This window comes from Leucoraja erinacea, chromosome 12 (genome assembly GCF_028641065.1).
Source record: "Leucoraja erinacea ecotype New England chromosome 12, Leri_hhj_1, whole genome shotgun sequence".
Lineage (NCBI taxonomy): Eukaryota > Metazoa > Chordata > Chondrichthyes > Rajiformes > Rajidae > Leucoraja > Leucoraja erinaceus.
This window is the reverse complement of record NC_073388.1, coordinates 25,741,365-25,767,452: the sequence shown is the minus strand read 5'-3', so window position 1 is coordinate 25,767,452 and position 26,088 is coordinate 25,741,365. Positions and strand designations below refer to the sequence as shown.

General features: G+C 41.1%; 1 protein-coding gene across 1 annotated transcript in view; it reads left to right on the top strand.

Moving 5' to 3' along the window:
• Positions 1-368: 368 nt before the first annotated feature.
• LOC129702224 (protein POF1B-like) overlaps positions 369-26,088 on the top strand; it is a 79,436-nt gene continuing 53,716 nt past the window's right edge. Inside the window, exons 1-2 of the mRNA XM_055643879.1 lie at positions 369-858; positions 24,252-24,344. Coding sequence (XP_055499854.1) covers positions 661-858; positions 24,252-24,344 — 291 coding nt within the window. The 5' untranslated portion in view covers positions 369-660. The remainder of the gene's footprint in view (positions 859-24,251; positions 24,345-26,088) is intronic.

The window sequence follows — 26,088 nt, the reverse complement described above, 5'->3', positions numbered from 1 at the left end:
CAGTACATTGTTTCACCTGCATTGAACTTAAATGAATAATTTAATTTATTGTTTAAAAAGTTGCATCTTTATGTTGTAATTAAAACTTTGGTGAACCATGGAACAATGTAACGTGTGTTTAAAGCATTGTTTTTGTTTTATCAACTTGCTTCTACAAGATTAAACCGGTTTATGAACCTACTTTTGAACCACCGAAGTCACATTCACTTTATACCTTGCATTCATGGCCCACGGCACTTCATAGGAAGTTCAAAACAAAATTTGACAACGTAAGATATCAAATGGACAAGGAAGAGGGCGTTTTTAATCAAAGCCTAATTGGCCATTATTAAAACTCATGTTGAAATATTTACGGGGATGTTATGTTTCAACTGCAAATGGTTATTCTCCAGGTTCAGGCCCGGCTGGGGTGGGAAACAAGGGTATTAGAGCTCCTCTAGTATCTTTGGGGGAAAGGGCGTGCTGTGAAAGTGGCGACACCGCCCTTTGAGTTGTCTGTCTGTCCGTCTGTCTGTCAGAGTGAAGGTGTGTCGCACCTGGGCTCGGCTCCGCCACTCCTCGTCCTTGGAAAGTTACGCACTCTCCACTCCGTCGACATTTACCTTTCGCCCGTGTACCAGTGCTGAGGCAGCCGTGCGATCGCCAGCCTGTTTTCCGACAATGTCATCGCGAGCGCGGCCGGGAAGTTCGTCCTCTCTCTCGGAGAGCTCGTATTACGAGAGCATCGAGCGTGCCGGCTCCCCCAACCCCGCACTCAACGTCTACGGACAGAAATACTACCTTCCCGTCGGCAGCCCCACAGGGCCCACCGTCACCAGACTAGTCCGGCACGGAGGCGGCCAGCAGACCCTGGAGCGGGTGAGCAACTCATTCATTGCCGCCGGCTAGCCCGCAGCTCCTTTCACAATCTATTATTTTACCTTCATGCAATCGCTTTCCTATAGATACAACTCTGCGCATTGTTCCCAACTGTACTGAAGATTTTGGGAGTGATAGGTTCGGGGCATAAGTTATCAATTGAAGATTACGATCAGTTGTGCAGATCTTTGAAAACTTTTAGAACTTGTCAGCGAGTAGCTAAAATACGACGGGAGATGCAATTGGCTGAATAAACAGGGCGATCACCTGTGTTGGTCTCAAGTCTGCCTCCACAGGCTGCTCGCTGCTCGTGTTTTTTTTTATCCATGATCATCAATAACAACGATCCTCCAATACCTTTATTTACTTCTACTATTTTTTATATTTATTTGCCAACTTCCTCTCCTTCCCCAAATTCTTCCTCGATAATCTCCCCGCGTCCACAATGCTCAGCCCTCCGTGACCCCTCAACATATGCGACATCGCATAATGTACCGACGTACAGAGGGATCCCGGGATACAAGTCCATAGCTGCCTGAAATAAGCAACACGAGGAGGTAGAGTGGTGAAGAAGGCTTATGTATGATGCGCTTGACTTCATCGGTAGTAGCATTGAGAATAAGAGTCAGGAAATCATGTTGCAGCTTTATAAAGCTATGGTTTGGCCACGTCTGGAGTACTGGGTTTCTGAGGCAGCAACTCTATGCTTTTAGATTGACTCATGTAAATGCAGGAAATTAATGTCAAGTCAAGTTTATTTGTCGCATACACATACGAGATGTGCAGTGAAATGATAGTGGCAATGCTCGCGGACTTTTGTGCAAAAAGACAAACAACCAAACAAACTATAAACACAATCATAACACAAATATTCTTTTACATAATAAATAATGGAAGGAAAAACGTTCAGTAGAGTTAGTCCCTGGTGAGATAGGCGTTTACAGTCCGAATGGCCTCTGGGAAGAAACTCCTTCTCAACCTCTCCATTCTCACCGCATGGCAACGGAGGTGTTTGCCTGACCGTAGCAGGATAAGGATAAGGATCTTCTGCAGACAGAAGGAATTTGTTTACTTTGGTATTGGGTTGAACACAGACATCATGGGCCAAAGTGCCTGTTCCTGAGCTGTACTGTTCTCAATACACGCACTTCCAAAATTACCAAATCACTCTATTTACTGAGGTGTTTGAACAGTATGATCGTGTGACATAATAACAAACATAAGAGAAAGTTTGCATATTTGATTTTATCATTTGAATTTAATTCGATATTGAACTTCATTTATTTAGAAATGAGGAATTGCATACGCTGCCTTACAAAAGAAAATACTGGTGAACATGGGTAGGTGACGTTTGGTATCGGGACCATTCTCAGTCTGGTTGAGGGGGGGGGGGAGAGAAAGCTGGAAGAGGGGAGGGGCAAGCCAAAACGTGGCAGGTAATAGGTGAACATGGGTGTTGGGGAGTTTTGATAGGCAAATGGCTGGACAAACCTGGCATGAAAAGACAAATTATGAGCCAAAAGGATTGAAGAGTTGCAAATTGTAAAGCTAGATGTACAAATGTACGGGAGGGGTAGGGAAGAAATAGATGTGTCCAGGTGAGGCATGGGGCGGGGCTGATGTGGGGAAGGGGTGGTGGTTGCTGTTATATAAAGTGGAGAATATAATGTTCATACCTTTGGATTGTAAGATACACATGGAATATGAAATGCTGTTCCTCTAGTCTGCATGTGGCCTCACTCTGGCAATGGAGGAGGCCCAGGACAGAAAGGTTCAAACGGTTAGCACCTGAGAAGTCCAGTAGGCCTTGGTGGACCAAGTGCAGGTAGGTGGCAAAACGGTCACAGAGTCTATGCGTGGTCTCACCGATTTACAGGAGGCCACTTCGGGAACACCGGATGCAGTAGATGAGTTTAGAGGAGGTGCATGTGAACCTCTGCCTCACCTGGAAGGACTGCAGGGATCACAGGATGGAGGTGAGGGAGGAGGTATAGCTACATATTTATTTGTTTGTTTGGGAGGAACTTGCATGATGGAAGATCTTATTTGTGATTGTCTGCAGGTTTGCATGACAAGATTGGGCACAGTTTGCATCAAGTTGGAGTAATCAGAGGAAATGTCAGAGTGACGTGATAGCCATTTTGTGGCTGTATTTTGAATTGTTACTATAGTAACATAGATCATTGCTGCTTAGTGATGTAAGTGGCCTGGAGAAAAATGACATCTTACAGTCCACAGCTGGACTAGACAAGTTTTCTGGAAATTAATATGAAAAATAGATCGGGTCTTTTGCCCAGAGTAAGGGAATCGAGAACCAGAGGACGTGGGTTCAAGGTGAGGGGGGAAAGGTTTAATAGGAACCTGAGGGGTAACATTTTTTTTACACAAAGGGTGGTGGGAGTATGATTCTTCATAAATCAGAAAAAATCAGTTGAATTTATTTAATTTTGTGCAACAACTTGGTTGGGCTAAGGATTATGATTGGAACCGAGGCAAAAGGGAGGGTAAGAAGACAAACAAAGAAAGCAGACATCAAAAAAGTTGTGCACTAATTTTTAATGCAGTGATATGATGCAATTGTGGAAGAGGGAGACTCAATATAGCAACAAGTAATATTAAGTGCAGAACAGAGAATTGGGTACAGCTGCAGTTGGAAAATCTCCATGAGGATATTGGATTGGAGAAGGTAGAGGTAGGAGTGGGTGAGAGATTTGAAGGTGGTAATGAGGTCAAAAGATCTGTGGCATGTGAAGTGCAGGCTTTACGGTCATAAAGTTCTGAGCTGTATAATTCCGAGTGATTGACTTTATAGAAGATTTAGATGAGGAGGAGTGTGAGAATAAACCGTTCTTGGAGGAACTTGGGATGTTTCCGAGTATCTTACAGTCCATTAAGTATTTTCAATATTGTCACTGCTGTAATACAGGACATGTTGCAGCCAATTTGTGCATGACTGGATACCACTAACAGCAAAGAGGACATCAGGGTTTGTTTGAGGGATTAATGTTAACCAAGATGCAGGAGAATATCCCTGCAGCATCTTTCATTTGAGAAGATGGGCCGACAAAACTCAGCGCATTGTGTGCTGAGCCCCAACAACTCCCACTTGCAAAGAATTCTCTATCTTGGAATTCTCTATCTTATATCTGGAATGATTTTGCATTGATTTGTGAGACCTTGTTGCTTCCGAGTTTCCTGTTGCATTTCCCTGCCTTTCAATTACATTAGACGCAAATCGTTAGCTCTATGCCATTTCAAGACATACTCAGGCAGAAAGAGGAAAACTTCTAAGGATGTTCTTAAAGTATCCTAAGAAAGTGTAACATTTTCCCATGACTCTTGAGTATTCTAAAGGGCCTGTCCCACCATGCGAGTTCACCCAAGAGCTCTACCGAGTTTAAAAAAAAAAAAATCAAACTCATGGTAGAATGTACGTAGCAGGTACATCAGAGCACGTGGACGTCTCGTAGCTGCTCGTAACGCTAACGGCAGGTACTCGGGAAACGCGGTAAGTTTGTGAAACTCGTGAATTTTTTTCAACAGTGTGAAAAATTTCCAAGAGTAAATAAATACTCGTGATGAAGTCCAGCGTAGAAGGATTGCAAAAATTACCAAAGTACTCTCCACTTTCCTTTAAGCAGCTGTCCCAACCATGTAGAGTCTGCATATCCCGCATCAACAGCAACAATTTCTATTATATCTTGCATACATGGTGTAGAATTGGAAAATGGTCCAAAACACTGAGCCACAGGCTGATTGGTTTGTTAAAGAGAACTACTAATAGTTTATGATCTTTTATTCATACATCTAAACTCTTTAAAGCCTGCTTTAAGGAATAACTGAAGATGGGAATAAATGTATTGAATTCGCACAGTGTGCCAGTTGGCTGGGTAGTTACGTCACAAAGAGTTCCATTGTTAAATTGGTGTTCATTATCTTCATTTTATGCCTCGAAAGATTGAATGCAAAATACATGCCTCAATTTATTTTTCAAATTAGATCGTTGCGGTAACATCTTGAAGATTTGTAATGGAAAAAAAATGACTAGGAAATTCCTTAAAACCTTTGACCTGACTTATTCAAACTTCTTGCAGATGAGGGGGAGCCTGGAGGAATTTACAAATGAGTAATTTCCAATATGAAGTAACAACATTGTATTTACAAAGGAGGTTTTAATGAAAGTAATAACTCTTTGTTTCTCTGGCCAAACCTGACCTAATGAGTTCCTCTATTGACAAGAAATCGGGTATTTTGTGGAAATAAATTTCATGTAAAGTGCAGATTAGAATAATTATTTGCTGATATATGATTTAAGCACACATTCTAACTCTCAAGAAAGTATTGGCACTACTTCAAATGTTGACATTGTTCAATAATTACAAGCTATGGGTGTGGACATAAGGGTGTATCTAAAAGCAAATCATACTTCTAAAAGCAAAATACTTGCAGTACCAATGGATGATGATTGGGAGAAACAGCCATAATATCTCACTTTAAAATGAGGGCAGTTCTGAAGGTAGAGCACTGACCCGATGAACACAGGCTTCCTTCGTGGGGAAAACTGAAACATTGCTGTATGTAAAAGAAAAATATATGTTCTAAAGTCAAGAAGCTGCTCGAATATTTCTGCCATTTTGTCATTATGTGAACAGTTCTGACCTTCTGTCAATATAGAAATAAAACGGTGATGATCATTTGCCTATACAAAGAAAATAACACAATTGTGAATTTTGTGGTAAGCAGAGTTGGCATCTGCAAATTGATTAAGACTATTCTGATGGACTGGACCTGTATCGCAAAGTGGTGGAAATTATGGTCAGGGTTTAATTTTTCTGGTGGTTTGCTTTGATTCTAGTGCAAGAACCACCTGCTTATTTGAATAGTATATTGTGGTCCATGGGGAAGAAAAAAGGCGATCGTAATTTTTCAATTTTGTTTTGTTTGTTTTTACTTACATTTGCTGGAGAATCTTTTGATGATTTTTAATGTAAATAAAACCTTTTTTTTAATAGCTTTTACATGTTGAACTTTGCGTAGTTTCAACAGTAACAATCACTTGGCAATTGTTGACGCAGCACAGAGCCCACAACACATGACTCCTAGATTATGTTTCCTAGACACACCTGTAAATGTGGGAGATCAAAAGAAAAAAGGCATAAAAGCAAGTGTAATCATCATTTCCTTTGAATCTGGGATGGGGAGAAGCGATTAGATTGAAACCACTGTATTAAACAGCAGTGCTGTTCCTTGTAAAATTATTACAAGGTTTCTTAGGAGAAGTTTAATCTCATATAGTAAGCCAATTAAAATTTAAGATGTATTATTCAGATAGAATAAACTAAACTAGAAGAGTAGCAGGTAGAACTAACCAAACAAGTAACCAAAACTGATGAATCAACTAGTTCATCAAAAATCACTTGATCTTACCTTTCATAATTTTAGTTGGCTCAACATTTACATCCTGTCAGAGAAAAATGTTCCACATTTCCTGACGCTTTCTAAGCTGTCATTTGAAAAAACAATAATGTGGAAATGGAGACACAAAATGCTGGAATAACTCAGTGGTCCGGAAGTGGCGGCGCTGGTGAATGGCTGCGGCTCGCCTGCAGTCCGTTTGTTTTTACTTTTTTGTGTTGTTTTTTTCGTTTTGTCTAGCTAAGTTTTTGGGTTTTTTAGGTTGTGTTTATGTGAGGGGGGGGGGTTGAAACATGGCTTGCTGTCAGGGGAATGCCACTTTTTTGTCGTGTCCCCCTTCTCTGCCTCCGTCTGCGCTGAGGCCTAATGGCGGAGGCAGCCTCTCAGGACTCGCCCTGGGCTAGCTCCCGTGAGGGCGGCCCAGCTCGGGGCTGGAACGGCGCTCCCGTGAGGGGCTGTGACGCTCCCGTGAGGGCGGCCTGGCGAGGGGCTGAGACGCTCCCGTGTGGGCGGCCCAGATCAAGGGTAACGGCGCTCCCGTGTGGGTGGCCCAGCTCGAGGGTGGAACGGCGCTCCCGTCGGGGCGGCCCAGCTCGAGGGTGGAACGGCGCTCCCGTCGGGGCGGCCCAGCTCGAGGGTGGAACGGCGCTCCCGTGTGGGCGGCCTGGCGCGGGGCTGAGACGCTCCCGTGAGGGCGACCCGGCTCTGGGCTGGAACGGTGCTCCGGTGGCTGAGACGGCGTTCTGGCGGCGGCGGCCTGAGTCCAGGGTTCGGCCGCGGACCAGTGGACGACGTCGTCAACAGCTGCGTCCGCTGGACTGGAGGGCGGCAGCTTCGACCACCCCGGGCCGCGGTGTTTGAACCGGCCCGTTCGCGGAGCTCGGTGAGCCGCGGGACTGATTTACCATTGCCCGGTGGGGTATTGCCTCAGCGCAGAGGAGGGAAGAGACAGCAGCCCTAAGATTTTTGCCTCCATCACAGTGAGGAGGTGCTTGGTGGACTCACTGTGGTGGATGTTAATTTGTGTTTACTGTCTGTTCTGTTGTCTATTATTGTATTATTGTATGTATGACTGCAGGCACGAAATTTCGTTCAGACTGAAAGGTCTGAATGACAATAAAGGAAATTCAAATTCAAGTGGGTCTGGCAGCATTTCTGGAGAAAAGAAATATGTGACATTCTGGGTCAAAACCCTTCTTCAGACTAACAGGTCTGAAATGTCACCTATTCCTTTTCTCCAGGGATGCAGCCTGACCGACTGAGTTACTCCAACATTTTGTGTCAATCTTGCTGTAAACCAGCATCTGCAGTTTCTTCCTACAAATTGTGGTAATGTAAATGGTTGCCCTTGGCTGAATTATGAATTTAATAATGGATAGAGAGACTCAGTCTTAATGTGCCAATGCAAATGCCCAATTTGGGTTGATTTTCTGAGAGCAAAGGCATAGTCGCTGGCCATAGTCTGACAGGGATTGTTGAATAAATCCCATCTTCCAGCCTTTATGAGAAAATCAGAAAGTTGACGTACTGGCTCCTTTGAAAGTTGTTTAAATCTCTACTGGATTTGCTCTTTCCATCTCGGTACAAACAGGTGGGCACAACGGTTCAGTAACACAACAGGCTTCTCAGCAAAGTTGAAGAACATGGCAAAAACGGGATATTATGGGATTAGCAAGTTGTTGCCAAAAGTTGTTTCCAGCAGCCCCCCCACTTTTTTGGCTAGACATGTTTTATAATGTGTAGCCTATAGTTAACGCACGCAGTGTACGAGTACCACATACAAGTCGAAGCTCCTGTGGCTTGGAGTTCCCGAAGTTGGTCTCAAACCAGAGATCACAAGCTCCATGATGTGGCATCTGCGGTTGGAGCTCCAATGTTGATCCCTGGCAAAGGGATCACAAGCTCCACGATGGTAACTCAGCAGGCACCCGTGGCTGAAGCTCCCATTGACTGACGTATCAGGTCACCGAAAAAGTTGCGGCGTGACGCCGTGTGATGAAGTATCGCTGCGCGGTGTTTTTTCAAGTGTCTTAAGGGGTTGGACAGGCTAGATGCAGGAAGATTGTTTCCGATGTTGGGGAAGTCCAGGACAAGGGGTCACAGCTTAAGGATAAGGGGGAAATCCTTTAAAACCGAGATGAGGAGAACTTTTTTCACACAGAGAGTGGTGAATCTCTGGAACTCTCTGCCACAGAGGGTAGTTGAGGCCAGTTCATTGGCTATATTTAAGAGGGAGTTAGATGTGGCCCTTGTGGCCAAGGGGATCAGAGGGTATGGAGAGAAGGCAGGTACGGGATACTGAGTTGGATGATCAGCCATGATCATATTGAATGGCGGTGCAGGCTCGAAGGGCCGAATGGCCTACTCCTGCACCTAATTTCTATGTTTCTATGTTTCTATGCAACATTTTTTAGTCGCTGCTGGATTTTGAAATGTTCTAAATCTTTTGGCGACCCTGATATGACGCCGGCAGTCGGGTGAAAAAATCGCCAAGTGGGACAGGCCTTGGGATATTTGATGGAGATGAGGAGCTTAGACAGATTGGTTGGTGGGAGGCTAGTCTCTTCAGTGGAAGGGTGAAGAACCCTGGTCATGGGTACAAACTAACGGAGAACTGATTTAGTAGAGACATGAGAAAAAGCATGTATGTAGCAAGTGTTCAAGAGGGAATTGTATAAAATGAAGTCAAATTTGAATGGTTGTACAACAAGAGCTAGTAGATGGAACTTGAAAGTTGCTCTGTTAGAGAGCCATTGTGGACATGATGGATTGAATGGTCTCCTGTGCTTTAACTATTCTCTGATGCCAGTGATTCACTGTTCTATAGATGCTGTGTAGGGCATTTGAAACATACAATTAGAGTCCCTTGCAGGATAGAAAATCATTCACAACCATGCCATCTGCAATGTTTTGTCTGATAGGAGATTCACATAAATTAACTGTTGCCAAAACCTATTTCAAATATAGTTCTCCTATAATACAATAGTTATGTTCATAAGAAATCTTGCATTATTAGAGAAAGTGATGTTATAAATTTAATTGTGTCCACGGGGAGAAGGAGATTAGGGGATAGAGAACTTCAGCTTCGTAATAGCAAAGATTTTTATCAACATTATTTTCGAAAATAAATGTTTTCAAATTATATTTATTTGGTGTGGTTGCTAAAATTACTGAAGTCTGGCTGTTGCAATTTTTAATAGACTATAATTGCACTAGTGTCATTAAAGCAATTGCTTGACAACTTTAGTGCAGTAAAACTGACAGACTGTGTTCTTAAGCGACAATGGTGTTGGATTACTGTGGGAAAATTACATGGGACAGTATTTTCTTGTCAATTCATAATGTACCTTTAAAGTGGTTCTCTAGTTTCTAATCAAAATTGTCATAACCAATTCAACCCACGTAATAGATAATCAATTGTGTTATATCTGATTTGCATTGTGGAAGCACATATTATAGCAGAATTGCCTGTATTGGAAGTAGTTAATCGCAAACCGTTGTGACCAGATTTTTTTCAAATCAAAATCTCATCCAAGAATTAACCATTATTGGAAAGCATGTCTCATGAAATCAAGTTATCTTTAGTTGTTAATTAATTTAATTAAAGGAGGTTTCAAATCTCATTTCTTCAGACACAGTTAAACATAACATATTTTTGTTGTATTTTGCTGAACACAACATGGAAATTCATTAGCTTTTTCCATTACATTGGCCTCCTATTTTTGCTCTTTAAGACTTTCCTAGTGATTCAAAACCCATGCCGAATTCATAATCAGAAAAACTATAAATGCTGGAAATTTAAAACTGAAACAGAAAATACTGGAAAGACTTTGCAGGCCAGGCTGCATCTGTGGGACGCGAAAAAGAGTCGGGTTGAAGACCCTTTGTTAGTACTGGATAAGAGACAAGATGCAGGGAGAATGGTAGAGGGGGATGTCTTGCGTAGGGTAAATCCAGAGTGACCATGGGGATAATCTGTAACGTTTTTCGTCAATGAGTGAATGGGAGCAGTTATACGTGAGAACGTAGACAAAAGAACATGGAGTGCAGGAGGATGTGCTCAGCAGGTTAGGCTGAATTACTGAGCATTGGTTATTAAGTTATTGCATTAAGTTATTGCGTCCCCTGACTGGATTTCAAGGTGGAAGATGGAACTAAAGGCACATTATGTCCGTCCTCTTCCAAAAGTTTTACAAAATCCCCTTTTTAATGTATCTCCTTGCAATATCCGGAAAAATATCCTACTTACCCAGAGAGCTGTGTGATGAATGGGTTTAAACAGTAATGCTGTTGCCATCTGTTAAGTTGAAGCTAATTGAAAGCCCAACATTTTTGTTCAACAAATAACATAGTAGTGTGATGTTTCAAAATGTTACTTGGTTTTATTGTTGATCTGCATAATGTATAAGCTTAGTTGCTGTTTGATTCTGAGTAACATCTCTCTGCACAAAGGATTTTCCACTGTGGTTTGACACACCCGTGATGGCGTAATCAGGTGGCATTGATTTACATGGGGTTTGATCGCATGTCTGCTTGTGATGTCTTATCTTTGATCAATTGCCATCTTCCTACTATTTACAAAAAATTTTTAGCACCGAGGCCAAAATATTTTTTATCTTTTAGAAAGATGATTAACATAATTTTAAAAAATGAAGAATATTCATGCTTTAAACTTTCAATTCAAATGTATTGTAAAGCTGCCTCTGGGATTTTTCTACATAAATTCAATCCCTGACCAAAGTTTTAGTGTACTTTCTTAAAACCAGTTTGAGCTGTATTGAGTTGCGCAAAAGTACTAAATTGGAGCAGGGCAAACGGGTGTTAGGCAGGAGCTCGGGAGGGTACACTGGGAGCAGTTGATATTGGGTAACTCCACATCTGACATGGGAGTTGTTTAAAGGCCATCGATCAGAGTTCAGAATCGGCATGTCCCTGAAAGGAGGACGGATAATAATGGCAATGTAATGGATCCTTGGATGACCAAAGAGGTTGTAAATTTGGTCAAAAAGAAAAAGGAAGCACATGTAAGTGGATGGAATCAGACAGGGTCCTTGAAGAATATAAATAGAGGAAAGATCTCAAGCGGGCAATTAGAAGGGCCACAAATGACTTTGGTGAGTTGGAATAAAGAAAATCCCGAAGATTCGGGATGAAAAACAAGAGGGTAACGAGGGAGAAGATGGGACAAGTCGAGGAAAAAGATTGGAATTTTTGCTTGGAGTCCAGGGATGTAGGCAAGGTACTAAACAAGTACTTTGTATCTGTTTTCAGGAGAAGGACATGGACATGGACAGTGACATCAGTGTGGTGAATACTAATATGCAAGAACAGTTGGAGGTTAAGATGTTGGAGGTGTTGGGACTCTTGAAGAGCTTTAAAGGGCCTGTCCCACTTTCATGACCTAATTCACGATGTTTTTACGCGTGGACATTTTTCATCAGGTTAGAAAAACACCCCGACCTACTTGATGCTATGAGTACCTACGACTGGCATCACAACCTACCTATGACCTCGTGACGACCGTGCTGCGAGTATGAGTCAAGGGCAAACTCGGCAGAGGTCGTGAATTCAGTCGTGAAAGTGGTACAGACCCTTGAGATAGATAAATCCCCAGGACCCAGATTATTGAGAAAGGCAAAAGTGGAGGATGAGGCGACATTAACAAAGATATTTGTGTCTTCTCTATTCAAAGGCGGTCACAGAGGACTAGAGAGTAGCTAATGTTGGATAGGATAGATAGTCAGAACCTTTTTCTCAGGATGGAAAAATCAAATTAAACTAGTGGGCATGGTTTTAAGGTAAGAAGGGCAAAGTTTAAAAGAGATATGCAGGGCAAGTTATTACTTAGTAAGCTTAATATTTATTTTGAATGTAACAAAGCAAACATCCTCAACCTGAGATTAACGATTTCAATTCAAAATGCACAATTAAGAAGCTGGTTTTCAACTTATGTTTAAACATAGTTGTACAGTATGATTTAAAAAAAAAACAAAAAAACACACAAACAAATATCCATTTGTAGAAGTTGCTGGAAGACTACTTTAAATTTGGCTGTAATTATGGCTGAATATATATTTGGCTGAATATAATTCTTTGTAGATTTTCTGACACTCTTCTGCTTATTCTTGTGCATTTGTGAACAGCGCTGCAGAAGATGTTGAGCTGGAAACCCATAGTTTTGTGTCTTATGCAGTAAATCTCAAACTGGAAATTGATCATTACATGAAACATCATTGAATGATTTTTACTGATTGTTACAATAGTATACAAAACTGATTTGGAACATTTTTCAGTGGGATACTTCTGCATTCAGGCAGGTGTGTGTAATGTGATGTGAAACTCTGAATGTGCTACCTCAGCTGCGGCTTCTTATTGCCTCAAATTGTCGGATACATTTACGTTAAATTTTGTATCAGATCCATTTTTGACACCTTATTTTTATGCTGGGGTTTTTAATCCGTCCATTGCATCATCATCTGGGATAATTTCATTCTTGCAGAATCTGGCCTTGCTGATCAGCTATTAATTACTATTTGACCGTGCAACCATTTGTTATGAATGTCTTTACTTTCCTTGGAAATGAAATTAGAATTGCTTTGAGAGTACATTAAAAATAGGCATTATTATTCATAAAACATGAATTGGGAATAAGACCTGTTCACTGTCACTCTTCACTGGCAGTATTGCTGGAGGTTATATAACACATTTGGGAGACTCCTGCACAATTTGTAAAGGCTTGAATCTATCTACTTGAAAAAGCAATAAGAGATGATTTTCTGCTCCTAAATACCTCTGCTGTAGATTGCCAGGGTAAACTGCCTCAGAACAAACCAATATTTAAACCAGTGGATTTTATATGACATGCTTTGTAAACAGACCTTCAAAGACTTTTCTGTGAGCTGATACATTCTTCTTAATGCCCCGTCCCACTTAGGAAACCTGAACGGAAACCTCTGGAGACTTTGCGCCCCATCCAAGGTTTCCGTGCAGTTCCCGGAAATTTTTGTCAGTCTCCCTACCTGCTTCCACTACCTGCAACCTCCTGCAACCACCTGCAACCTCTGGGAACCGCACGGAAACCTAGGTTGGGGCGCAAAGTCTCCAGAGGTTTCCTAAGTGGGACAGGCATATTAACCCTGTAATCAAAACCGCGACATAGTCATTGCAACTTCTGCTCTCTTAACTTGGTCCTGTGCATTACTAGCTTAAATAATTTGACTTCTCCCTCAACTATACCATTTGCTTGATGGTGTATTTTCTTAGAAATGTTGTTGTTCCTTAGTAGAGATGCTCAGTGAGTGCAGTGACAGAGCACTAACAGCTGTCCTGATCTTTAAGGCTTCCACATCAACTTTCAATTATGCTGGGGAGGTCCCGGTGACTGTTTGGGTTTGTGTGATTCCTGTGGCTCAGAGAAGAGGAGGTGAAAGTGAATTGCAGGCGGTAAATTGGGGTGTAGTGGCATGCTGCAGATCAGATGGTGCTGAAGATTCTGAGGATAAGGTTATGTTTTGTTTCTAGTTGGGTGGTGGTTTGAGGTGTTGAGGATGAAGGTATAGTAAATGACTTGCAAGAGCCCCTGACAACCAGGTTGTCCTGGATGTATCCAGTGATGAGCACTCCTGTGACAATGTGGTCATAATTCCAGTTGTAAACTGAGCTTTGTATGCGTCATCCCATGTGCCATATGCAGGAACTGCACCAAGGAAGCAAGGAAGACTCACAAACTGCCCAATAAAATTGTTATGTTGTTGAAAAATGACCCAGAAAAGTGGTTATAGCGTCTCACTGTGGAAAAAGAACATGATTCTTAATTGTATATTGCTGAAAATTTGTGTTATGTGCTTGGGTGTCAGTAACAGCATTGATCTTAATCACCTGGGAATGTTGTTCAGCGGAATTCCCCAGTAACATCCAGCCATATATGTACAACATGAGATGTGGCGCTTAGTATGCTTTACTCAACTGAAATATGGATGCTTCTCGCAGCCATGCCCATCTTATGAGATCATCTTTTAATACATTTATTATACTGTGTTTTTTTAATTTATTTTCTTTGATATGACATGATCAGGTGGAATGATTTTATCCTTGCAGAATCCTGGTGCAGAATAGCTTGAATGGCAGAGTACCATTTTGGACTGTCAAATGGTTGATTATCAATTTGCTTTCTTTATATGGAAGCAAATATGGACACAAAATTAGAGTTGCATTGAATGCATTAAAGATAAACATCATTATTTATATGATCTTCAAGAAAATTTATTGTGCTGTCTATGTCTTTTCCAATTATTGTCCTCTGCATTGTATGTAGATTATTATCTTGAAAGGTTATATGAAATTAAAAATATTGATTTTGGCACTGAATCTTCACTTTTCTTCTTTGGCATTCCTTCATGACCCAGGATGATTTGCTTCCATTCCAGTATGTAGAAACAATATTAATTGGCTATATCTAAGAGGGAGTTAGATGTGGCCCTTGTGGCTAAAGGGATCAGGTGGTATGGAGAGAAGGCAGGTACAGGATACTGAGTTGGATGATCAGCCATGACCATATTGAATGGCGGTGCAGGCTCGAAGGGCCAAATGGCCTACTCCTGCACCTATTTTCTATGTTTCTAACAAGGAACTGCAGATGCTAGTTCATACACAAATGGACCCAAAGTGCTGCTGCAACTCAGCAGGTCAGGCTGAAAATTCGGAATGAAAAAGGGTCCCTACCCAGAAAATCACCAATTCAGAGATGTTGCCTGACCCGCTGAGTTACTCCAGCATTTGTGTTGTTTTTGTTTGGTTCCATTCCAATTCTGTAGGTTCTGAGGTGACCACTGAAGCCAACGTGAGACTTGGCACAAGGGGGCCAGGTGATATCTGGTGAGGTGGATGTGTGGTTAGCTTGTAAGGTGGTGCACCACCATTTACATGAGCTTCTGTAGATAGAATGGAGATTCTCAGTGATATCACAAATGCTCCTTTTTGTGTGGCCGTGGGCAGTATCGTTTTATCAAGGAGGCTTGGAAAATACCCTTGAATGGTTTACTCTTGTCCACTTAGTAATCTCTTTCTGTGTCCAAACTCAACATGGTAAATCTCTAAGAGATCTGGTGTTAGGTATGCGAGTGGCTTGCGCAGTGGAGCTGGCTGGATGTAATTAGGGTCTCGATTTCAGGAATATTGGCCTGGAAGTGGACACTGAGATTGTTTCAATTTTCCTGCCAGTTGTTTTGAAGAGATTTGGCAGAGTCTGCATTTGAGGCTCAGTGCTAATCCCTGAGGCTGTATGCTATTTTATCTATTATTTGATTAGATGATAAAAATTAAGGGACAGAATGTGGCCAATCAAGCTATTAATATTCTTTATCTTCTCAACACTGAAGGCAATTTTTATTGTTCTCTGTAGGATTCATGCCAGCTTCACTTTTCAAATGAGTAACCGCCCATGATTGCCATGTATTTTTTTTCTTCAAGTATATGGTTGGATAGGTGCTGAAAGTTAATGTTGTCTGGCCAGTTTTCAGTTCCAACTGGCTAGGTGTGGATTCCTGCGTATACCATCAGTTACAAAGTAAACAAATGTCTGTTGTTTAAATGGGAAGGCAGAGTCATTTTCTGTGAGAAACACAATAAATGCTTCTGGGTGCTGTAGTGGTGTATATTTTTGGATTTGGAGAGGAGAGCTGGCCTCGAGTGATGAGTAAAGAGTATGGGTGATTCTTCAGTAAGTGTCTACTTTGGTGTCCCGTTACTGATGCAGTATATGAGGAAATTCCATAATGCTATCCCATTCTGTAATTTCCTGTAAAGGATTATTAAAGGTTATAATAATAATAATAATTCCTTCTTTTTCTATATTGTTAATAAACATAATCCTCATAAATAAAGATGAAATCCTAAATGAATAAAGTGTTATTTTTAATTTTTTCCCCGATGTTCGTCTCCCCCCCCCCACAAAACCGCATGTCCCGATGGTAACTAGTGAAATTCAGCTGTGAGTTGACAACTGAATTTCATTGCAAGTAGCAAGTGATTAAAAAAAAACACTGCTGTGGTGCATATTTGTGGGAAGCCACCTGTCTAGACTTTCACGATGGCATATAAGCTGTCGTTCCAACCTATGATCCACAACAGACTCAATGGTAACGCAAACTGATGCCAAGCAAGGATGCATCTTTATCCTGATACTCTGCTCCACTTCCCTTGCTGCAGTGCTGCACTTCACTCCTAACAAGTTTCCTGCTGAAGTGAAGCTAATGTGCAAGGTAAATAGGAAATCATTCAACCTATCATACAGTATCATCATGACCTCAGGAATTAAGTTGTAGGATGCAAATGGTCCTGTTCCTATAGATTTGGAAGCTAAACACGGAATTCATCGCCAAGTCAAGCACACAAAAGAATACAAGCCTACATTTGCCATTTTATAAATATAGATCTTCTATAGTTCACAACACCACACTATGGTGATAAAGGTCCAAGACTCGATCGTACATACATGAACCACTTCCTATATCTTATCTTTTGAGAGACCTCTAACTTCCTATATCTTATCTTTGGGCAGACAACATGTGAAGACGTTCCCTACACTATCAGCCCAGCCTTTGAAGAAACAATAATTTAAAGAAAGATCAAGCTTCCTTAGTTCTAGTTCTTCCCAGGCTTCCTGCTATCCTTGTACAAGGCATTGGTGATTCCTGTCGACTTGCATGCTTCTGCAATGTGGATGATCTGCATCAGATATTTTAAAGCTCTTCAGAGATACATTCAGGGATTCATCCAAATCTGCTCGCACGATACGAGATATATTGTCAGCATAATTTCTCCGGCCAACATCTCCAGCTCCACCATCATCCCCTCCAAACCTGTCATCAGACTCTGGACTCCAGTCATCTCTATGCAATTGGATCCTTGACAATCCGTTTAAATTGGCCTTAATACTTCCTCCTCGGTGACCATAAGCACAGGAGTACATCATGGCTGTGTGCTCAATTTTGCACTATTATGGTCTGGTTGGCTAATATAATGTATTAATTATTTGTTGTATTATTCATTATTTTATATTCATTTGTTGTCATTATGTAAACAGGCCTGTAAGGCTGCAGCCAGGAATAATTTCTGTTCTTGATGCCTACGCCAGTTAATCATTCTTGACTCTTAAGAATGATAGACAATGCTGGGAGTTGGAAATCAGTTGAAATGCTTTTCTTCATTCTTTATTATATTTTTATTTTTACTCAATGCTCCAAGAATGCAAAATTATTAATCTGGATATAATGAGTCCATATTGCATGCAACAAATGCCTTTGTGGCACTTTGTCAAATGGTCTTTGTAAATACAGGAATACTATTAACACTGATTTCATCTTTGTCTACTTTGTTATTATACTGTCAAAGAACTTTAATTTGTCAGGCACTATTTCTCTTTAAAAAAAAAATAAATAATAATGTTGTTTACATAGTTTTCCTGTCGACTAGTGTCAGATTAGCTGATCTGTATGGTGTGGGGGGGGGTCTTGGTTTCACTAGTAGTAACTATAGCATACTCAAGGTCCTTGTACAGTTCTTTACTGCAATATACTTGCCATGCATGGAGTGAAAAGGTGGGTTGAAAAGATTTCTGAGATGCAGGATTATCCCATGTCCAGTGATTAATCGGAATGGCCTATAATCCTCACCCGTACACTAGTTTTATGTTATCTCACTTTTGCATCCTGCACACTCAGGGCAATTTACAGAAGTGAATAAACTTACAAACCTGCACATCTTTGGAAACCGGAGCACCCAGCAAAAACTCAAGCGGTCACAGGGAGAATGCACCATCTCCACACAGACAGCGCCCATAATCAGGATCGAATCTGGGTCTCTGATGCTATGAGGCAGCTGCTCTATCACTGTGCCAGGGTGCTGGGAACCAGCAATCAAAGTCCAAAAATAGGGGTCAGCCATTATGGGGCTGGCATGAGAAATGATTTATTTGCCAGAACGTTGTGAATGTTTGGATTTGAGAGCCGTGGATGTTCAGTACATTCAAAACAATGGTTGAGCGAATTTTGGATACTAAGAAAATCAAGGCAAATGCAGTTAGTAAATGCACTGAAGTAAAAAAACCCCACCCGTGATGTTATCGAACGCTGAGGCACCAGAGATGTGCTTCTGCTGCTATTTCTTTGTTTTTACTATCACCCTTCTCTGGTGGATTCCTTATTGTGGAATTAGTTTGAGATTAATCATCAAGATCGCTAATCATTAGACTGCTAATTAAATGTCTTGTTACATGATACTAGATCTACCGTAGACTAATCCCAATGGGCTCCAGGGCACATTTGTTTAAAACGATGAGCACCAAGCTATTTATGCCAATTTGATCTGTCATATTGAATATAATTGTATGGTTTCTAGCATTTTGTAATCAGTACCAGTAAGAAGCTCTAATTAAAGATCTCAATTGTAAAAAATGAATTAATCTGGTTTGAATTAGAGGTGGCCTAATATTGAAAACAATACATTGACACTAGATAACCTTTATATGAATGCCTTTCGAAATGTTCTTAACCAGATAATTTGGAAATATAACACATTTTGATGATATTTAAGGGAGACAAAAATGCTGGAGAATCTCAGCAGATGAGGCAGCATCTATGAAGAGAAGGAATAGGCAACGTTTTGGGTCAAGACCCTTCTTCAGACTGATGTCGGGGGGGCCAGGAAAAAGAAAGGAAGAGGCGGAGATAGTAGGCTGTGGGAGAGCTGGGAAGGGGGAGGGGAAGGAGGGTATTTAACATTCTTTGACATTCCTTGGAATGTTTTCAGATATACGACTACTAGCATAATTGGAAATGATTTATAATTGAAATGTTGATCTGCCCTTCGATGTTTTAACATTTGCTGTAAATGAACCTAATGTCATGAATCTTATTTGGGTTTATTCAGACTCCATTACCTGCAAACTGGCTAATTTGTATCAGACTTTGTATGAGTCAATTGCATGGCATGAGCCTTTTACCAATGGAAACTTCTTCTGGCCACATCCTTGTTTTATAGGGGTAATTCCAGAGTCAGGTGCAGATTCTTGTGTCTACTTCCAAAACTTTGTTTTTATAGTAGTCTGTCAAGGTTGACCAGACTTGCTATCTCTGCAGTCATCAGATGGTGGTTCGGTTGCTGATCCTAAATGTATCTAACAATAGTTAATTTTGATCAACGCGCTTTTCTCTTGAAGAACTGCAACACAGCTGGCTCCAGTGTGGCAACAAATCTTTCAGGCTTCTGTGAACACACACACTGTCCCTCTGTAATGGAAAACTTTGCATATAAAACCTTTGCCCAAGTTTCCATGTCTGAAAGAACATAAGGATTTCAGACCCATAGCCTGTACCTCGGTGATTATGAAATCTCTAGAAATAATTTTGCTCCGACATTTCATCAGTACAACAAACTATAAACTCGATCCATATCCAAGCAGGGCTGTGGCACAGAAGACGCTGTTGCCTCCTTAGTTCATACTATTTATAAACATTTAGACAAACCCAACACCTATGCAAGAGCATAGTCTGAAGAAGAGTTTCGGCTCGAAACGTTGCCTATTTCCTTCGCTCTATAGATGCTGCTGCACCCGCTGAGTTTCTCCAGCACTTTTGTCTACCTTCGATTTTCCAGCATCTGCAGTTCCTTCTTAAACACCTTTGCAAGAGCCCTCTTTCTAGATTTTTCGTCACATTTCAACACAATACAAGCAGACATTTTGGTGTCAAAAATAGTCCGGCAGGAACTGAATCCCTATCTGATTCATTGGTATGCTTCCTTTCTCACTAACAGAGTACAGATTGTCAAGGTGAATAAAACCCTTTCATCTGCCATCACAACCAATGTCGGGGCCCCCCAGGGTTGTGTGAGTTCAGCTATGCTTTTTACCTTTTACACTGATGATTGTCGTACAGATACACCAAATCAATATATTCTAAAGTACTCAGATGATACAGTTCTATTATCTCTGTAAAGTAACTCAGACAACCCTGTGCTGCACCAACTCGGCGTGATCAAACTGGTTGAGTGGGCTGATAATAATGCCCTTGAGATTAACACAAAGAAAACAGAAGAGATTGTATTTGGTTCACCATCTGACTCTCATAAAGTTTCTCTTGTTTTCATTATGAAAAAAATCAAGCAGGTATTTTCATTTAAATACTTGGGGGTAACGATAGATCTTCAGTTATCATGGAATGACCACTAGGATGTGGGCCAAGCATCAAAAATGTGTCTAGAAATCAATTTTCGTGACCCACGTCACAGTACGACATGAAATTTTCCACAGATTTAGATGAAATATAATTGAGAAAGATGTCATAACTTGTCAGTGCCAAAAGTTGCACATTAATTAATTAAACTAATTAGAAAATGAGATTGGGAAAGTAAGCGCCATCTAGTGGCAAATGCCCATATTACACCATGGTCAGCCTATTTCCGTGTTGCAGTCCATTTAAATTATTCATATATATGTGTGTGTGTGTGTGTGTGTGTGTGTGTGTGTGTAGTTGGGTATATATATCTATATCCAGGCTGGGGGACAGTCCTGCAAGGCATCTTCCAGTCGCTTTAATAGGAAATGTAATGAGACTGCAGCAGAGGTCCCAGGTTTCAAGGGCTCATGAACCTGCCTAATTAAAGGGTCAGGACAGATCCTCTGGGTGCCCCCATTTACTGAACCCCACTGACTGCCATAGTGGGGAGAATGGGGGTAACAGCCATAGTGAGACTGGGGCAGTTCCAGGCTGGGGGACAGTCTAGTAAGGCATCTTCCAGACGCTTTAATAGGAAATTTATTGAGACTGCAGCAGATGTCTCAGGTTTTAAGGGCTCATGAACCTGCCTAATTAAAGAGCCAGTGCTGATAGTGGGACTGGGGCAGTGCCAGACTGGGTGACAGACCTGTAAGAGACCTATTTTATTTCTGATGTAAATGCCACACCCTGACCAAAAACCGAATGCTCTGATGTTTACTCGATGAGTATTCATTTTAAGCTCCAATGAGCCTACATTTATGTTAGAGACCCCCCCGATTATGCCTTTGCAAATGAGGGCTATTACATTTAACTTAAAATAACCCTAAAAGTGTTGCATTGTTTGAGTATCTGTAGTTTGTGTGTGTATCTGTGGATGTAAGTCTGCATGTATGTGTGGATGTGTGTGATGTATGTGTGGATGTATGTGTGTGGATGTAGGTGTGTGCATGGATGTGTACATGTATGTCTGCGTGCGGGTGGATGGGTGTGTGTGCGGATGTATGTGTGCATGCATGTGTGTGTGTGTGTGTGCATGCATGGAAGTGTGGGTACGGATGGGTGCGTGTGTGTATGTATTTATGTGTAGATGGGTGGGTGGACTGTTGCACTGTCATTCACCAGCACACCATTATCATAAGTAATTCACTCATAGTTTAAATAATTTGACCAAATAAACAGTGAAACGATCAACATTAAATTAAAACTTTATATAATCATTTATTTCACCATATTATTTGTTTACATTACATCTGATCTTCATCTGCGTATTCTTTATCAGATTCCAAGTCTCTTGATACAATTTGATGTCTTGATAAGTCCATTGATAAGTTAGTTCAAGTGGAGTGTCAGGCAGAGGCTACATAAAAAAATCTCATAGTCATTAAGTCTGCATGGACTTCAATTCATAACATTTCAACCTCTTCTTAATGTTAATGAGAATAACACTGTTACTACCATAGATTAGTTCAAGTTCAAGTTTAAGTTCACATACACCAATTCATTTCTACATAAACTTCAGCCATTTCTGACCATTTCTCACTCCAATGGAAGCCTATAAAGTGCAGCGAATATTCCTCCGTTTTCTCCCGTGGTCGGGGCCGGGAAACAGCCGCTACGGACGGCACTATGTACAGCCCCCCCCCCCCACCGTGGAGAAGATCCAAACACACTCCGCGGCTCCGTGTCCGTGAATCAGCCGCTTCTTCATTGAGACCGCGGCTTCACTATGTTAAATACATAGGCCCAAAGGCCCCGCGGTCGGAGCCCTTTTTCCCGGTAAGTTATTGCAGGCAGCTCCGAGAATAGATGTTAAAGAAAACTTATTAGACTTCAACAAGCTGGCATTAGTGAAAATGTTTAATTTGCTTTGTTATGAATACACGTAGTTTAGACCATGAATGAATTAATGAATGATTGAATGAATGAATGCGTGAATGAATCAATGAATGAATGAGTGAGTGAATGAATCAATGTATGAGTGAATGTTCAGCCTCTAAACCTCATTTTTTCACATTCTAAAATGGTGCAATCAAAATGTCCATACAGATCAATTTTCATAAAATCAGACTTTAGATCTTACTTTTCAGTTCCAGTTGATTCACAAAGTTTGACTGCAGCACTTCAGCAGGGAATTTGCTTTCAATGCTTTGTTCCATTTCTATCCACTTAGCTGCACATTCTTCAGACTTCTTAATACTTTTCTCACTAAAATAAATTACCATGCTGCAAGTTTCCACGGCATGTATTCCACAGAACAACAAAGAACCTTCATTGGAATCTCCAGTAAAACAGGCATCAGTGAAGTCCTCTCAGCCATGTTGTGTGCTCCCTGCCTAGCTAGCCTGAAACAAAGCACGTGATTGGTCAACTGGCGTCCGACTCAATGTTAAACGTGCTTTGATTGGACTAAAAATACCCCAAAATTTTCCGTTTTTTCTCTAATTTAATAAAAATGTGCAAGTTTCATTCTTGACGAATTTCAGGGATGATTTATATAATATTTTTACACAAAATGTGAAAGTTTCATGTAGTTTCGTGATTTGGGTCACGAAATTGCACAAAAAAGCTCCTCGGCCCACAGCCTACACATTGATAAGATTTGCATTAGGACAAAACAAAGAATCTGGTTTCTCCACCGACAGATCTTTTGGAGCAAGTAGATAAATCCTTTTGTTATTTTTTTACCGCTGTAATAATGAGTTTTGTAATACTGTGGGACTGCATGGTATGGGGGTTTGTCTGCTACTACAGGGTCAAGGCTGCTCCAACAATTACAAATCTGCACAAAGATTGTGGGTCAACCACTTCAGAAATTGTATAAATCATCCTACCATAAAAACATATTAAGGAAGGCCAACAATATTTCTTCTGACCCCAACCACGTTCTGAACAGTGAGTACAATTTGTTACCATCAAACCGGAGATATAGGGTTCCAAAATTTAATAGGGTTAGAATGAAGCACTCTTGTGTCGAACTAAGTACGGCGCTTAATCCCAGATCAAATGCATGCTGATGGGCCTCAAATGTTGTCTTCTGTTATTGTAATGTTGTGTTGAATGTATGTATTTTTGGGTCCTGCCTTGATGCATGACTTTTCAAGTCTCTTTTATCTTTTATATGATGCTGTAAATGGAGCTGCTGCGATGCAAAACAAATTTCAGACTTTGTTCTGACAATAAAGTAATATAGTATCGTGTTATTTAAACAAATGCTATAAATGCTGCATGCACTAAGAGCAACTGCATTAAAACTCAGCAAGATGTCTCTTTCCCTGAATGTGAGCCATCTTGGTAGATTTTTTATATAGTTGCTCTTGAATCTTGAATGGCACAAGTTTTATCTTGTATTTTAACTTCTCCTGTGATTTGTTAAACACTGAACACTGTCAAACTGAGAAAAGAACTGAAATGTGTTGTCCAAAAGCAACAAAGCAAATAGGAACGACTGTGCACATGATTATGAATCATTTTGTATTTTGCGTTTTGGTTAGTTTAATGATGTGATTTGATTTTTATTTGCAACAATAACTTATTCTCCCGCAAAGGTTTAAAAAAAAAAGTTGTGCATTAATTAACAATATGTAATGTCACCCTTGTTGCCAGCAATAGATTCATCAGTTTAGGGAGTGGCTTCTAAGAACTGAAAAATGCTACTGAACAGCAATTTTTTTACCCTTGATTAATGTGCATCTTTTTGTGCAGGTAAAAGACCATCAGCAACAATATCAACATGGTAATGAAGTCACCTATGTACAGAACAGCCACGGGCAGGTGGGGCTGTCAAGCCCCACAGAGGTATGAGTTGGTAGTTTTACAAGCATGTCCAAACAGAACCTATAATTGTCTTGTCACTTTATGTTTTGCTGTATTAATTTTGCAAATTTAACGTCCCTGCTTACTGATGTGTGTGTGCAATGACAAACTGAAGTTAAATCTACCCTAAACCATGCTTATTTATTTTAGTTTTGTGGTATCTATTGAGGAGATAAATCCTTTTTTTTTTAATTGAAGATTTGTTTTTCTTAGCAAACACCATTTGTGTTTATTACAGTGGAATCTTTAGAGGCAAATCAATTCATAATACGAGTCATGGCTATTGAATGTGGAATAATGTGGGTCAGTCTGCATGCATGAAGCTTTATTCACAGGAGAAAGCCATTGCTTTCTTGTTACATGGTAAAGTCTCATATTCTTCTGAGTTCTTAAAGCCCTGTCCCACGGTACGAGTTCATTCCAAGAGCTCCCGAGTTTGCCCTGATTCGAACTTGGAGATTTACGGTAATGGCCACTTGTCGGTACTTGGGGCTCTCGTGGACATTTTTCAACATGTTGAAACATCTTCCTGTGCTTACCTGCCATTAACTAGTCTTCCCGAGTACCTGCTGTTAGCGGTACGAGCCGCAAAGAGACGTTCCCGAGCTCCGACGTACCCACTACGTTCATTCTCCGTGCTTACCACGAGTTTGATGTTTTTAAAACTCGGGAGAGCTCTTGGAATGAACTTGTACCGTGGAGCAGGACTTTTACAAGCTCCATGGTGAAATAAAGCTGTATAATGCAGACCGTAAAATTTAAATAGCAGTATATCTCTTGGAGAAGTCCCATGCAAATTAGCTGTAATATACTTTTCTAAGTGTGTGCCCATTCCAATGTCAACACGGAATCTAAATTCAATGGTGATTTAATTGACACGTGTGCAAAGTGCTAACACAAGGAAATTCTTGTTCTTACAAACAGTCCAGTAGAGTATTGCCATAATCCAATCGCCAATTAACAAGTGTACAGAAATTGTTTACTGAGCCCACATGCAAGAAGTGCATATTTTGGCTTCATTTTCAAACTCCATGCTCTCGTTCTTATGAACGCTGTGAGATCAAGGCTATTGCGAACCTCCAGCCATCTCCTTTATGGATGCCACGTCCCTCTCCTCGCCCTTCTGCCTTTGTTCCCCGGGGGCACCTCCTGCAGCTGATCATGAGGGCTCAGTTGGCCAGACTCCAGTTCCCTCTTCTCTCCTACCGGGTCTTGAGTTGGCCTTTCTCCTCTCCCGTCATGTCCATTGTCATCGTCGGCTCCATCCTCCTGGTCTCTGGTCTTCGAAGGACGAGCAGGGGTCGGCACTGCAGTCTCCCCTTCCAAGCCAACGGTCCACCGGCTCCAACAAGCAAGGAACCGACTCGGCAGCCACTTCCTGCAGGCCATCATCCGCCGGGTCTTACGCTCTGCCTGCGGGGGTCAGCTCCGCCTGATACCGCAATCTGCCGGGTCTTGAGTTGGACCAAACAAGGGCCTTGGCCTTCTGGGAGTGTCAGCTGCACGTGTCCTCTCAAATTGTTACCCAATAACATTAAATTATTTAAGCACTTAAATCTGATACAAGTCTCAATGCCTATTCAAATGTTTAGAAATCAGATCTTCACTTTCCAGTCATTTAATGTTGGAGTCTATGGCATTCTTTCTAGCCTTTTCTTTCCTCTTCTTACTTACAAAAAGTAAAGGGAGCATAGGAAGCTGAATTTAATTTTCCCTTTTTTTCCCT